The sequence below is a fragment of the Macaca nemestrina genome, chromosome 5 (genome assembly GCF_043159975.1).
Source record: "Macaca nemestrina isolate mMacNem1 chromosome 5, mMacNem.hap1, whole genome shotgun sequence".
Taxonomy (NCBI): Eukaryota; Metazoa; Chordata; class Mammalia; order Primates; family Cercopithecidae; genus Macaca; species Macaca nemestrina.
In genome coordinates this window covers 79,803,395-79,818,076 of record NC_092129.1, presented here as the reverse complement: position 1 = coordinate 79,818,076, position 14,682 = coordinate 79,803,395, and the positions used below count along the sequence as shown (strand labels likewise).

The window sequence follows — 14,682 nt, the reverse complement described above, 5'->3', positions numbered from 1 at the left end:
TTTTAAATCCTTTTGTGTTTTATGAGATGTGAGTACAAATTAATTATTCAGGCTCTTGAGAGAGGAGAGGAGTTGGCAGAGTTGCCACCCGGTTCACGAACAGGAACAGAAGCCACCAGCACATGACATTGCCCAAGTCACCCAGAGATCAGAGTGGAAGAGTCCTAATTGCTGGGCGGCCCGCCCCCGGGATGTGCCTCTCCCATCCCTCTCCAGGCGGGGCTCGTGGCTAAGCAGCGACTCATCCTACCAGCCTGTCACAGGCCAAGAGCAGCCAACAACTCCGCAGGCGACAATGGCCGCTGCACCCCAGGCGCTGTCAAAGCCGGACCGGCTCTGGGTCCCAGCTTAGAGCCTGGGATGCAGTGTCGGGAGACGCGGTGCCCAGAGCATCCAGTAGGTGTCGCTGTCCCGCGGCCGCCGCGCGCCCGGGGGGTGGGGAGCCGGGGCGTGTCTGCCTCACCTGGGGCTCCCGGCTCGCGCGCCTCACCTGGACTCGCGCCCCTTGCCGCCCGCGCAGCGAGGGGGCGCTCTCCCGCGGCTGGGTCCCCTCCTCCGCCCCAAGAACTCGGGCTGCAGTGCTGCTCGCGCTGCGCGTGGTGCTAGTTCTGCAACCCGCTGCCGTCCCCCGCATCCGCGACGAGGGGGCGGGGTCCCACGGCGCGCTGGGAAAGTCTGGGGCGCTGGCGCCCAGGTGTGTTCTTCCACAGGGCCCGGGCGGCAGAGAGGATCGCGTCCCGGCAGTCGCAGCGGGAGGAGGACAAGACGATGCCGCTGTCCCCGCCAGCCCAGGGCGACCCGGGGGAGCCCAGCCAGTGCAGGCCCCCTAAGAAGCATACCACCTTCCACCTCTGGCGCTCCAAAAAGAAGCAGCAGCCGGCGCCGCCTGACTGTGGGGTGTTCGTTCCGCACCCGCTCCCGGCGCCTGCCGGGGAGGCCAGGTGAGCTCCTCGCCCGAGCCCGCCAGTCCCAGCTCCTTCTCCTCCTCCCGCTGCTCTGGCCCTTCGGCTCCTGACCCCACTTGGAGGAGGGGAAAGCCCCGGGGTCTGTTTCACTCTGCAGGTTTACCTGGGTCCGGAGGGGAGCGATCGTAGCCGCTGGTGGTGACCAAGTTCCTCGTGGCTTTTGGCTCAGACCAAGCACCGGCGAGAGGAACTTGTGCCCACCCATGTGGCCTTTAGTATGACTGCAAAGTCTTCATGCAGGAGCCTCCTGCATCAGCCTGCTAACCAGAGCGGCGGGGAGTGAGGGTTGTTACCGTCGGAAGTGATAGTGGGAACTCTTCTTTGGGGTTAGGCACTACTTTTGAGCTAGTGCCTTTATCGTAAAGCTCTTTATTGTGAATATCTGTCAGATCTGTGCTCTTACAGATGTTTTACCCCCATTCTCCTCGCAAGATGCGAAGGGAGGAGGAAGTGGCAGGAATGGTTACCCCCATTTCATGGGTGAAGGGACTGAGAGCAAAGGATAAATGGCTTCTCCCCATTGGAGCCAGTGGCAGAGCTAGGGAGCGTCTAGTTATCCAAACTGTAGTTACCGTTGTACTTTTTAATTTTTATCATGGTTTTGAAGTGGTTTTATTTTATATGTATAATTATTCAACTGCACCATCAGAGTTTATGCATTCGTTGAATAATAACCAATTTGAAGTAACAGCGTGTTTACATGGCTCAGAGGTGTGAAATATTTATAGTGATGGACAGTTGACAATGTCCAGTAAATCCTTCTACATGTGTTTTTAAAATACGCCTTATGAACAATGAGGGCCAGAATAAAATTGTACAAGATTTGCATTTTAGACATATTTTTCCTTTTATATCTTTTCTTTTCTTTTTTTTTTTTCTTTGAGACGGAGTCTTGCTCTGTCGCCCAGGCTGGAGTGCAGTCGCACCATCTTGGCTCACTGCAAGCTCCGCCTCCCGGATTCATGCCATTCTCCTGCCTCAGCCTCCCCAGTAACTGGGACTACAGGCGCCCGCCACCACGCCCGGCTAATTTGTTGTATTTTTAGTAGAAACGTGATTTCACCGTGTTAGCCAGGATGGTCTCGATCTCCTAACTTGGTGATCCGCCCGTCTCGGCCTCCCAAAGTGTTGGGATTACAGGCGTGAGCCACCGCGCCCGGCCCCTCCTTTTATTTCTTAAAAAAAAAAAAAAAAGTCAAATTTACAATCTATTTTCATTCACTTACTGTATTGAGTACCTTAGCTAAGTGCCATGTGCTGCGATATAAAAAACAATGAGAGACAATAATAATTCTGTCATCAAAGAATTCTTAGTCTCTTGTGGATACCAAAAAGTGCAATGATAGATGCCAGCACAGAGGAGGGGATCTCGGAGGCTTCCTGGAGGAGGATAGGTGAAGTGGCTTAGGCAGAAACAGGGAGGAGCAGCGAGTTCCAGGCAGGGGCGGAACTGTGCACATCACCAGCACTTAGAAGAGTGTGGCACTTCCTGAGAAGCGCAAGTGGTTGGAGCGGGAGGTCTAGGTGTGAGGGGGTAAGGGTAGGAAAGCTAAGAGAGAAGTCATTTTATTTTTCTCTCATATTTTATCATCCACATTGGTAATCTGTTGTAGTAGAAATATATTACTTATGCAAACATTTACTGTGCCTATTTACAGATTATACTTTCTAACAAAATACACTACTTAATAATAATGTACACAGCATTGAAGTTATTTTCTATTACCTCAGTAAATATTTTAAACATTTCCATCGTGGTTTTCCTTTTAAGATCTAGTCTCATGATTTACTGCTTATCAAAACATAATAATATACAGCTATAGGTAATGTATTCAAATGTAAATACATTTTAGTCTAAAATTTAAAATAGGAGATTTACTTCTCTCCTTGAGTTTTTGTATTTTAGTGCAGTCTTGAAACACCTCATGTTTTCCTTCAGAACCCTGATGAACTTTGTATTAATAAATGTGGTCTGTCTTTGGGATGTTTTTCTAGTTAGATCATCTTTATAAATATTTCATTTACTTCTAAGAGAGTGTACTTCTTTCTGGCTTAAAGATAGTGGCAAAAGCACCCTTAGATTTCTAGCCAGTCTTTGCCCAGTGTGTCTCTCTGGAGCCTCCTGACGATATCGGTTCATTTCTGTCCAGTACTTGGAAGTGATGGAATTTGGCTAGAATGTACAGCACTCACTGTGGTTTTTGTCTCTAAATAAGGAGGGGACATTCAGGTAACCACCCCTATTTGCTTATTTGATTAATATTATGGGTGTTTAGGTCAGATAGAAATGAATTTATCTAATTATTGAATTAATAACTCAAGTTATTTCACCTCTTAAACTCTCACTTTCCTCATCTGTAATATGGAGACAATAGGATGCTGACTCTGTAGGGTTGTCATGAATATTAAATGAAAGTTTATGTTATTAAGTGCAAAAACTTTAACACGTTTCTGAGCATAAAGTAGAAACTCAGTAAATGCAAAAGCATCCTCATCGTCATCATCATCATCATCATCATCATCATCATTATCATCATCATCAAAGCAAAGGTCTAATGGAAGAAATGGAAAAAATAGGTTTGGATAGGGGAAAATCCAACTCTAGGAAGAGCTTCTTTTCCTCGAAAAGGTTACCAGTCCAGCTGGGCGTGGTGGCTCATGCCTCTAATCCCAATACTTTGGGAGGCCAAGGCAGGCGGATCACCTGAGGTCAGGAGTTTAAGACCAGCTTGGCCAACATAGTGAAACCTCGTCTTTACTAAGAATACAAAAAAATTAGCCGGGCATGGTGGCTCACGCCTGTAATCCCAGGTACTCAGAGGCTGAGGCAAGAGAATCCCTTGAACCCAGGAGATGAAGGTTGTGGTGAGCCGAGATCACGCCATTGTACTCCAGCCTGGGCAAGAAGAGTGAAACTCCATATTAAAAAAAAAAAAGAAAGAAAGAAAGAAAGAAAGAAAAGCTTGCCAGTCCAAAGATTATTTAAAGTTTATTAAAGTCAGATTTTTGTATTCTGCAAATATTTGTGGCTTTTGGTATAGACATTCTAATCAATTATTTCCTTATATAAAATAATTTGAACATGGCTACTTCCCTTTCCAAAATTTACTCTTAAAGTTTTTTTTTCCAACTTGGTTTTGGTAAACATGGTCATATGATGTTATTTTTCACAAAGATAGAGTTGCTGCCCTCCTGAGTCAGCCTCATCCCCTGTCTAGTCCATAATTCTCTTGCCATTAGAGGGTCTAGTGGTGTGGTGGAAAGAGCATGGCGAGCTGTGGCCAGGCCACTTAGCAGCCATTAGTGGCACTGTCATTTACCACATTTTAAATTATACTCTGTCTTGTGAATAATGTGTTCAGAATGTGGATTCTCTACTTGGATTTAAATTCTTGTTCTTCTGTTAATACTTACCATGACACCGAATCCTATCATCGTAGGAAAGTTATTAACATTTTTGTGCCACAATTTTCTCACTCACAAAATGGCAGTCATAAGATTTGTTATAAAAATAAATGAGTTAATGCATTTCAAGTGCTCAGAACAGTGACTGGCACATAGTGAGTGCTCAATCAATGGGAGTTGTTTCTCTTTTTCTTACTAGTATCTTGCCTATGCCTTCTTTTGAGTAGGAATTTTGTGTGTTTTTCTGCTATATAATGAAAGTGATTCCTTCTTTTTATTTTCTCTATTCAAGCCACTTTGTATTATTTTGGTTTTTTTAAATATTAAAAATATTTTAAAAGTAAAACATAAAAAGGCCGGGTGGGGTGGCTCACACCTGTAATCCCAGCACTTTAGGAGGTGGAGGTGGGTGGATCATCTGAGGTCAGGAGTTCGAGACCAGCCTGGCCAACATGGTGAAACCTGTTTCTACTAAAAATACAAAAAATTAGCCAGGGGTAGGGGTGGACACCTGTAATCACAGTTACTTGGGAGGCTGAGGCAGGAAAATTCCTTGAACCTGGGAGGTGGAGGTTGCAGTGAGCCGAGATCGTGCCGTTGTACTCCAGACTGGGTGACAGAGCAAGACTGTGTCTCAGAAAAAACAAAACAAAACCGAAAAAAATATAAATAGAGACAGGGTCTCGCTATGTTGCCCAGGCTGGTCTCGAACTCCTAGGCTCAAGCAATCCTCCCGCCTTGGCCTCCCAAAGTGCTAGGATTACAGGTGTGAGCCGCCTCACGTGGCCACATTTTTTGATATTTTGATTAGAAGTAGGTTCTGAGCTAAAGGTCAAAAGCAGTGAATTATTTCCATTGAGTTCTTTGTTTAAGAAACTATATATTTTTTAAAAAGCAGTGAATTAAAAATTATCACAGTTGAACTGAATTGAACCCCACATCTAGAAGCAAATATTAATGCTGTCGGCAGGAGAACCAAATTCAAGCAACGGATGGACATAATCCTGTGAAAATCGCCCGCCTTGTTTCATTGGAGGAAAAGTGTAGCTAGTGTCAAGGGCAGAGCATCCTCATTGGGCAGGCAGAGATCTACCTCTGAATGAAGGCCAGCAGGCTCAAGTTTCAGAACTATAGACAATCCCTTAGTTTTTCTGTACTCAGTGGACCTTTCCTTTCTATGAAGAGAAAACAACTAACTCCCGGTTTATATCACTAGAATGTTGTAAGGATAAACTATTGTTGTTTGGAGGTTTTTTCTTTTTTCTTCAGAAAAAGAACAATCATTTAAAATGTTATTTGAAAGCGTTCTGGAACTGTGTAGAGTGTTAGTCTTCATAACTTAAAATTGACTCTTGTTTCCAGTCTTTTGTGGCTGGCTTGGTGCTTAGAACTCTAAACAGGTTTAATTATTTTCTAGCATAAAAAACATAGCCAGGTAAGTCTGTTTTTGTTTTATGTAATGTTAGATTTAAACTGGTTAGTACTGAGTTTTCCCTCTTGTTTTCCTTATACTAAAGAAAGGGTTTTAATTTTTAGGTTTATTTTATTTCACCAGTGTAAACCAGGAATTTAAAAGTAAGTCTGCCACTTACTAGCTGTGAGCTTCTTGGGAAGTTATTTTACCCTGCTAACTTCTGTTTTATGATCTGTGACCTATCTCTTAACATTGTTTTTGAGACTTACATTTTTAAGAAAATGACTAGCCTAGTGCCTGGCAGATAACAGAAGCTCAGTAAATAGTACCTCTGAAAGCATGCCACAGTCAAAGGCTAGTAGACTTTGGTGTTGGGTAGACTTAGTTTCAAATCTGCCTCTGCCATTGGGATAGATTTTTAACTTCTTTAAGTCTCGGTTTCTTCACCTGTAAAATGGAGGCAATTACACTTTTTTTTAATGGAGCTCTAGGAGGATTGGATGGTATCTATGTAAAGCACCCAGCACAGGGCTTGGCTCAAAGCAAGTGCTGGATAGAGGAAAGGTGGTGGTCAGCAGCAGGGGCTATAGTGGCAGTGATAGTTGCCATTATTGTTGTCTTTATAGTAATGGTAGTAGTATTAATACATGCATTGTTACTTTGTGAGTGGAGTAAAAAACTTCAGAAGCCCAGAAGTCGTAACCAGGTCTGTCAAGTTTTAAGGTACCTTGGAGTATTTGGATGTTCATGTTGGTCTCTAAAAGGGGGACCCCTCATGCACTCTCAGTGCCTTAAAAGTCTTAACACATCTCACTGAGGAAGCCAAGGCTAAACTTTATACTTGACATTATAGGAGTTTTTCGGAAGTGATTTAGGGGTCTGAGTTTAGCATAGGGTAATCATTTGCCACTTATCTCTGTCATTGTATTACTTTATCCACCCTCTATTTCTACACTTTCCATCATAATCTACTCTCCATAATCAAGTGGCAGTGACATAAACCCTTTTGGGGACCTTTAGTAAGACCTTTGAAACTTGAGTTCACTTCTTTTTTCTTCTTTGGTTTTTTTTTTTTTTTTTTAAATATTGGTCCGGGCATGGTGGCTCACACCTGTAATCCCAGAATTTTGGGAGGCCAAAGTGGGTGGATCACAAGGTCAGGAGACCGAGACCATCCTGGCCAACGTGGTAAAACCCTGTCTCTACTAAAAATACAAAAATTAGCCGGGCGTGGTGGCGCATGCCTGTAATCCCAGCTACTTGGAAGGTTGAGGCAGGAGAATCGCTTGAAACAGGGAGTTGGAGGTTGCAGTGAGCCAAGATTGCACCACTGTACTCCAGCCTGGGCAACAGAGCCAGACTCTGTCTTTAAAAAAAAAAACTCAAATATATATCTACTCCCTTTCTCATTAATAGTTTCGTCAGAATGTATGGCTTTTGATTATAAATCTCATTTGTAGGTCAGGCATGGTGGCTCACGCCTGTAATCACAGCACTTTGGGATGCTGAGACAGGAGGACTGCTTGAACCTAGGAGTTCAAGACAGCCTGGGCAACAAAGTCAGACCCTGCTTATACAAAAAAAAAAAAAAAAAAAAAAATTAGCCAAGTGTGATGACACACGTCTTGGTCTCAGCTACTGGGGAGGCTGAAAGTGGAAGGATTGCTTCAGCCCAGGAGTTAGAGTCTGCAGTAAGTTATGCTACTGCACTCTAGCCTGGGTAACAGAGTGAGATCTTGTCTCTAAAATAATCATAATAATAAATGAGTAAATCTTTTTTGTAAGCTGAGATAGTGAGTTGCTGCTGTAGTATTTGTCCACAATTAAAACAATGTAGTGAACATATTAGATGTTGAAATAGTTTCCAATTCCTAATAGTCATTCAAAATACACATCTTACTATGAACATTAAAAATACATACCTGGGCCAGGCATGGTGGCTGACACCTGTAATCCCAGCACTTTGGGAGATGGAGGCAGGTGGATCACTTACTTGAGGCCAAGAGTTTGAGAGCAACCTGGTCAACATAGCGAGATCCCATCTCTTAAAAAGATAGACACACACACACACACACACATATCTGTCTTAAAGTTTGAGTTCAGCTAAGGGCTCAGTTATGTTTCAGGAATGTCCATGCAGAAGAAAAGTGATTTATGTATTCAAAATCTGTGTCTGGTCAACATGAGAAGATCATTTGAAGCTTGAATGGTGTGGTGTTCTGTCTACCTTGAAAAACTTGTCCCAAAGTGAGTTTTCAAGGTATAGGATGTATGACTATCTGATGCTTGTGAGGAGCTTGGCAAGAACAACCAGCAAATTGCTTACGAGTCTCATTAGCTCATCTACAGTTCCCTTAAAACATAGCTGCATTGGGCTAACCCAAATGCCTCATCAACATACCTGTACAGATTCAAATATATGAGAAGTCTTCCCTCTAGAGAGCAAGCCCTTGCTTAATGCTGCCTTTACAGCACTGTGCATCTTCTGGATGGGTCTGTTCAGTGGAAGAGGAGCAATGACCCCTCATAACAGAGACCTAGATTGAGTTGCTAATTATTCAGCCAGTATACAGTATACACTATAGTGTGGTTACTGAGATACTGAATAGTTTAAGAGTTTCTGCCATAATTAGTACCTCACCTACTACTTAAAAAAAAACTTAATTCATGTGTTCAAACAAAATTGAAAGCTTGAAGGAACCGTATCTATAACAACAAAATGTCACTCAAAATGACGGAACCTATCAATGTATTGTTACCTATGCAAGAACTCCCTTTACAGAGCTTGAAGTAATGCTAGTACTGTGACACATAATATATTTTATTCATGATTTGTCATTTAAATGTGTTCAGAATGCTGATGGATTCATAAATATCTCACGAAAGCACACATTTTGACAAAGTACCAGGGGGCCCAAGAACATACAAATGAGGCAGAGAATCAGAATCCATTTGCAGCGTCCCCAACCTCTCTCACTGGCATGTTATAGACAAGTAAAGGTTGCACCTGTAGCTAACACACACAAAAAGAAACACAATGAACAAGTGCCTTTTGTTTGTTACGTTCTCATAAATGGCAATTAAATGAGTAAAAGTAGGTTGGTGTTAAGCTTGACAAAAGATACTGTGGGGAAGAAAGTTGGCTTCTGGTTGTGTTTATTGTTTGTGCCATTTCAAGCTAGCAACCCTAACTGAGTCTCAGTCATGAGAATTTAGGGTTATTCCAAAGGTAGTATCGACAGCTCAAATAAAAGATTTGGCCAACAGTTACATAAAGTCACCATGCACAGTACACCTCTTAATTTTTTTCAAATTTGTTTATAAGTAGTAGCATAAGCTCATGATAGTCTTTGGATTCCTTTTTTAATCTTATGATTAGGATCAAGGGTCAAAATAATATGTGCTGCATATAAGATAAGAAAATAGAGGAAGCATGTGCTTTATAATAACTTCAGACCATGTTTGTGAAAACATTGTTTTCCATCAAGATTTGAATTGAGGCCGGGCGCGGTGGCTCGAGCCTGTAATCCCAGCACTTTGGGAGGCTGAGACGGGCGGATCACGAGGTCAGGAGATCGAGACCATCCTGGCGAACATGGAGAAACCCCATCTCTACTAAAAAATACAAAAAACTAGCCAGGCGAGGTGGTGGGTGCCTGTAGTCCCAGCTACTCGGGAGGCTGAGGCAGGAGAATGGCGTGAACCCGGAAGGCAGAGCTTGCAGTGAGCTGAGATACGGCCACTGCACTCCAGCTCGGGAGACACAGCGAGACTTCGTCTCAAAAAAAAAAAAAAAAAAAAAAAGATTTGAGTTGAGAGATGCAGTTTATTCAATGTGCACTATGTATCAGACACTGTTCTAAGTGCTTTACAAATATTAACCCACTACAGTGAATTCATAACTTTCCTCAGAGGTAGGCCCTGTTATTAGTCCCATCTTGAGGAAAAATGAGGCACAGTGGGGTGTGATTATTTGGCCAAAGTCACAGAGCTCATAAGAGTGAGGCTGGGATTCCCCAGCTGGTGGTCTTGAGTCTTTGTGGTTAATCACTGCAGGTTAATCACTGCAGGTTAATCACTGTGGTTAATGCTGCTTTCTTTATATTCTTATATGAGTTCATTCAGCCTCCAGATCTCACAAGTAGAAATTAAAATACATATGGGAAATCAAATTAAGTTTTTGTACTAGACAATTTCTATGTTAAGTAGTGGAGATAAAATATATTAATTAATAGAAATATAAGTTCATTAAAATCTTAGAAGAAAAAAGATTTTAAAACAGAAATTCAAAAGTATGTGTTATCAATGAAAGTATCATGTCTAGATTCTGAGTTTGGGGCTTCTGCCCAAGCTGTGTCAGAAAAAGGCATTACCAAGAGGTGAATCTAGTTCGTACCCCTTCTTCTGCCCTGGCACAGGCAGTAGAATGCAAGGTCAGAGATAAGTGGTAGATGGGGGGCCTTCTAGTTGCTGCCCATGCTAAATAGGGATGGCAGAATTTCTCAAGTAGTTGCTTTACCAGTTGCTGCAGAAAGCTGCTCCTGGCTGCTCTCACTTTAGGCCTCTAGAAGCCCTGCTACTTGAATCCATTGGTTTTACCTCCTGACTTATTCTTGAGGATTCTCTGGCAATGAATACAGGTTCCACCTTACATTGACACTTCAAGGATTTCAAACCGTTGTGGATACTTTATCCCACTTGAAGTTTATAAGGGTTGTGTGAGATAAGGCCATACCGCCATTCTGAGGATAAGGAAACTGAAGTTCATGGAAGGTAATGCAGGTGGAGGAAGCAGGACTCAAACTCAGATTTTCTGATTTTTTCTTAGCTGTATTTTTGGGTTCTCTTGCATTGCGTACTATACCTCTACTCCTGGCCTGTACCCACCTTTGACAGGAACCCAACTGACTCATCTAACTTCCTGATGACTATTCTCCTGGAAATCTTCCCTTAGTTTCATAAGCCAACAACGATGAGACTGTCTGATCCCTAGATTGAGTTACTAGATATTCAACCGGCACCTATAGTCTGGTTATTGACATACTGGATAATTTCTGGGTTTCTACTATAATCAGTATCTCACCTACTACCTAAAAAAAGCCAACAAAAATAAAAATAACTCAATTCATGATTTTTTAAAAAGTTAAAGCTTGCACAAGCCATATTTTATTACAACAAAATGTCACTTAAAGTGATAGAGCCTATCAGTATGATATTGTATCTATGCAAGAACTCCCTCTACAAGGCTTGAAGTAATGCTGGTACTGTAACACATAATATAATTTAGTCATAATTTGTCATTTAAATGTTTTCATAATACTGATGGATTCATAAATATCTCATGAAAGCACAGCTTGACTATTTTTGCATCTGCTGTTAGGAAAAGGTATGATAGTTGAAGCAGCTGTTGCCATTCACACTGAAATTCAGTGTCTCTTTTATCATACATGTCATTACAAATCTAAGAACTGGCCTTTTCAAGCCTGGGCAGAGGAGGCTCACCCAGGCCTTGCCAGCCACTCTTGGCTCTGCTGCCTTGCTTCCTTCCCCACTGTTGGCTTCCTTCCCCACTATTTAGCTCCCATGAACTAAGTGGTTATTATCAGCAAAACAAGAAAATGTAGTTACTACAAGGGTGGGATTACAGAACTATTCTCTTTTGTATTGGCTATCCAAAACAATTTTGTCTGGAGTGGACTCAATTATCAATCAGGAGTCCTACATTGGAACATACTTAGGGTTTGAAACCAGAGCACTTGTATTCCTGTGTATCAGTAAACGTGTTTAAACAAGCTTGTCTAAAACTAGATTTTGGATTTCTTTCAAGATAAAAGCGAAGTAGGACTGAATGTCTGGCATTTGCTCAAATGTTTTGACCTTTACTAATTTGCATTTTGTGATTCTTGTAATCTCGCCCTGTAAAAGGTTTCAAGTACTTTGACCTAGAAGTCTTAGTAGCTAGGTGCATTGCTGGCACTTACTTGTATCCTTTCCTGTTGTTTCACTTTTATTAAAAGCTTTTTTGTATGCCCCTAAGGAAACAGCCAGTCAGAACAGCTGATAACTGTTGATGACGTAGAGAGGCGATGTCTTCATCATCATGCAGTTTCTTCCTACAGAGACGCTCCTCAGGAATTCATGCATCAGCTTTCTCACTTACTGCAGAATTTCTGGTTGCCTTTCTGTGTATAAGCATACATTGGCTACAATTCCACTAATTTACAAAGCCAGCAGAAGTTAAACAAAGAGAAGCACCAATTTATATCTTAATGCCACTCCATAACTGATCAACAAAGAACAAAAGCGTAAGTTGGTGCAAAAGTAATTGAGGTTTTTGTCATTACTTTGTTTTTGTTATTACTTTTTGTTTTTTAGATAGGGTCTCCAGTTGCTCAGGCTGGAGCTCAATGGCACAATCTCAACTCACTGTAGCCTTGACTCCCTGGGCTCAGGTGATCCTCCCACCTCAGCCTCCCAAGTAGCTGGGACTACAGGCACATGCCATCGTGCCTGGCTAATTTTTGTATTTTTAGTAGAGATGGGATTTGGCCATGTTGGCCAGGCTGCTCTCAAACTCCTGACCTCAGGTGATACACCCACCTTGGCCTCCCAAAATTCTGGGATTACAGGCGTGAGCCATCATGCCTGGCCTTTTGTCATTACTTTTAATGGCAAAAACTGCAATTACTTTTGCACCAACCTAATAACAACAGTTGGGTTTGGGCATGTTTACTGAGAAAAATGGATGTGGCATGCGGGAATGAAGGAAAAGGATTATTTTTGGCCAGATAATTCTCAATCTCTCCTATAAACTAAATAAATATAAGGAACTTTTGTCAAGTATATATAAGACAAGGGACATGAACAATTCCTTATTATGTGACAGTTGCTTTCATATCAGTGTATCTCATTTAATCTTCATAGTAGCTGTGCCAAATAGGTATTTCTACCTTCATGTTTATAACTGAGAAGACAAAACCTGAAAGTAGTATTTTAGCTAATAAATGACAGAGCAGTATTTGAAATACTTCTTTCTGGCTCTAAACCTCAAAATATGAAAAAACTAAAGCTCATTGAATGAGTAGTTGGTAGAGGGTGTGTGTGTACAGGGGAGGTAACTAGCTGATGAATAAAGCTTCCCATAGAAATGTAGGTGCCCATTTACTCTCAGAGCTATCTCCCTGAGCAGGGAAGCATTTCCTCCTTTTGATTATATGCACCCAACCTGGTCCCATTGTTCAGAAGGGTATCCAGGAACAAAGAATTCATATGCCTTATAAAGTTAATGGTGCATTCTTGTTTTCCTGGGAACCCCTAACTTGAAATGATCTGTGACTCAGTTCCTGAAGTGTTAACTAAACCTGTTGCACCTGATTTCCAATCTAGCCACAAAGTCTTAGTACCTGCTACTGGGATGATTCACTGAGTGTGTAAAGGAACTAAGGTGACAAATGTTGAGGATTTTTCACTCTGCGTAAAGGTCACAACCCCAAAAGAGGAAAGAAAATGCTGGTGACCCAAACTTCAAATTCGTAGGTGATACTGTTGGCATGAAAGATGTAGATCTAGAGACTTGATGTAAAAGGATTATGAGAACCTTGTAAATAATCTTTGTCTTTATAAGAACTAGTAAAATTGTCTTTAGTGCCCATTTCTCTCAAAACTGAGTTTTATTTTGATTTTTATGTATGTGAGAGAGTTTTAAAATTATGTTTAAGAATGTTCATTAGTTTCTATGAATATTATTGTATACGCAGAGCTAACTTCTCTGTCAGTAGGTCATAGAAAAGAGTAACTTTCTGTTTCCATTTTACTAGACTGGACATTTATATGCTCTGGTATTTAGATTACATGTTGTTGGCTTAAAGCCTAAATGATTGTAATCATTAATACTGTTCGTTTTCCAAAGTACAACTGGAAATTTGCTACTTTATCTTAAACCCTGCTCTTTTATTATAGACTTTCTCTAATTTTAGAAGCAATTACCCAGTGATAATGGTAATTGAAGCAGAAGGTTTGCTTCTTTTATGTGTGACTGTACCAGAGCAGATATTACTTCTCTCCACAGTGGTCTTGATGTGTGGTTTTCAGTGACTGTATTTGTCACATTCAGAAAAGTAAGTAAGTGTGACAGTGAAACTGCACTAGTATAATTCATTTATTAAACAAACATTTATAGACACCCGCTATATGTGAGGCCCTGGAGTGTGGGCTGGCAAACCAGTTCAAGTTCTATGGTTGGCAAATTGAGTCTCGCTCCCCTATCTTCTAGAAAAGCCATAATATTCACCATTAAAATGATAAAAAGTTGCTACACTTACTGCTATCATAAAGAAAAGAAAATATTCAAATATACATAAGGCAGCCTGGCATGGTGGCTCACGCCTGTAATCCCAACACAATAGGAGGCTAAGGTGGAAGGATTGCTTGAAGCCAGGAGTTCGAGACCAGTCTGGCCAACATAGGAAGACTATGTCTCTAAAAAAAAAAATAAAAAAATTAACTGGACAGGGTGGCATGCACCTGTAGTCCCAGCTACCTAGGAGACTGAGGTGGGAGGGTTGCTTGAGGCCAAGAGTTCAAGGCTGTAGTGAGCTGTGATCGTGCCACTGTACTCCAGCCTGGGCAACAGAGCAAGACGTCTTGCTAAAAACAAACAAATATGCTCAAGACAGAGGCTGAGCGATAAAAGAACTTAATCCCCACAGAAGGTGAAGAATTTATATTTCTTGAGTGTAATTGTTACTGCTAAAGGAATTTCAGAGAACACTTGATGATGTTAGTATATAGAAATTCTCTAAATGGATGGTTCTATTTGTCTATGATCTAAAGATATACATATAGATATATACATTTGTATATATAGACACATTCATACATATATACACATACATACAT

The 14,682-nt window shown here is 41.6% G+C and overlaps 1 protein-coding gene across 1 annotated transcript in view; it reads left to right on the top strand.

The window, feature by feature from the left end:
- Window positions 1-753: 753 nt before the first annotated feature.
- CRYBG1 (crystallin beta-gamma domain containing 1) overlaps window positions 754-14,682 on the top strand; it is a 214,322-nt gene continuing 200,393 nt past the window's right edge. Inside the window, exon 1 of the mRNA XM_011736406.3 lies at window positions 754-941. Within this exon, the coding sequence (XP_011734708.2) occupies window positions 769-941 (173 nt within the window). The 5' untranslated portion in view covers window positions 754-768. The remainder of the gene's footprint in view (window positions 942-14,682) is intronic.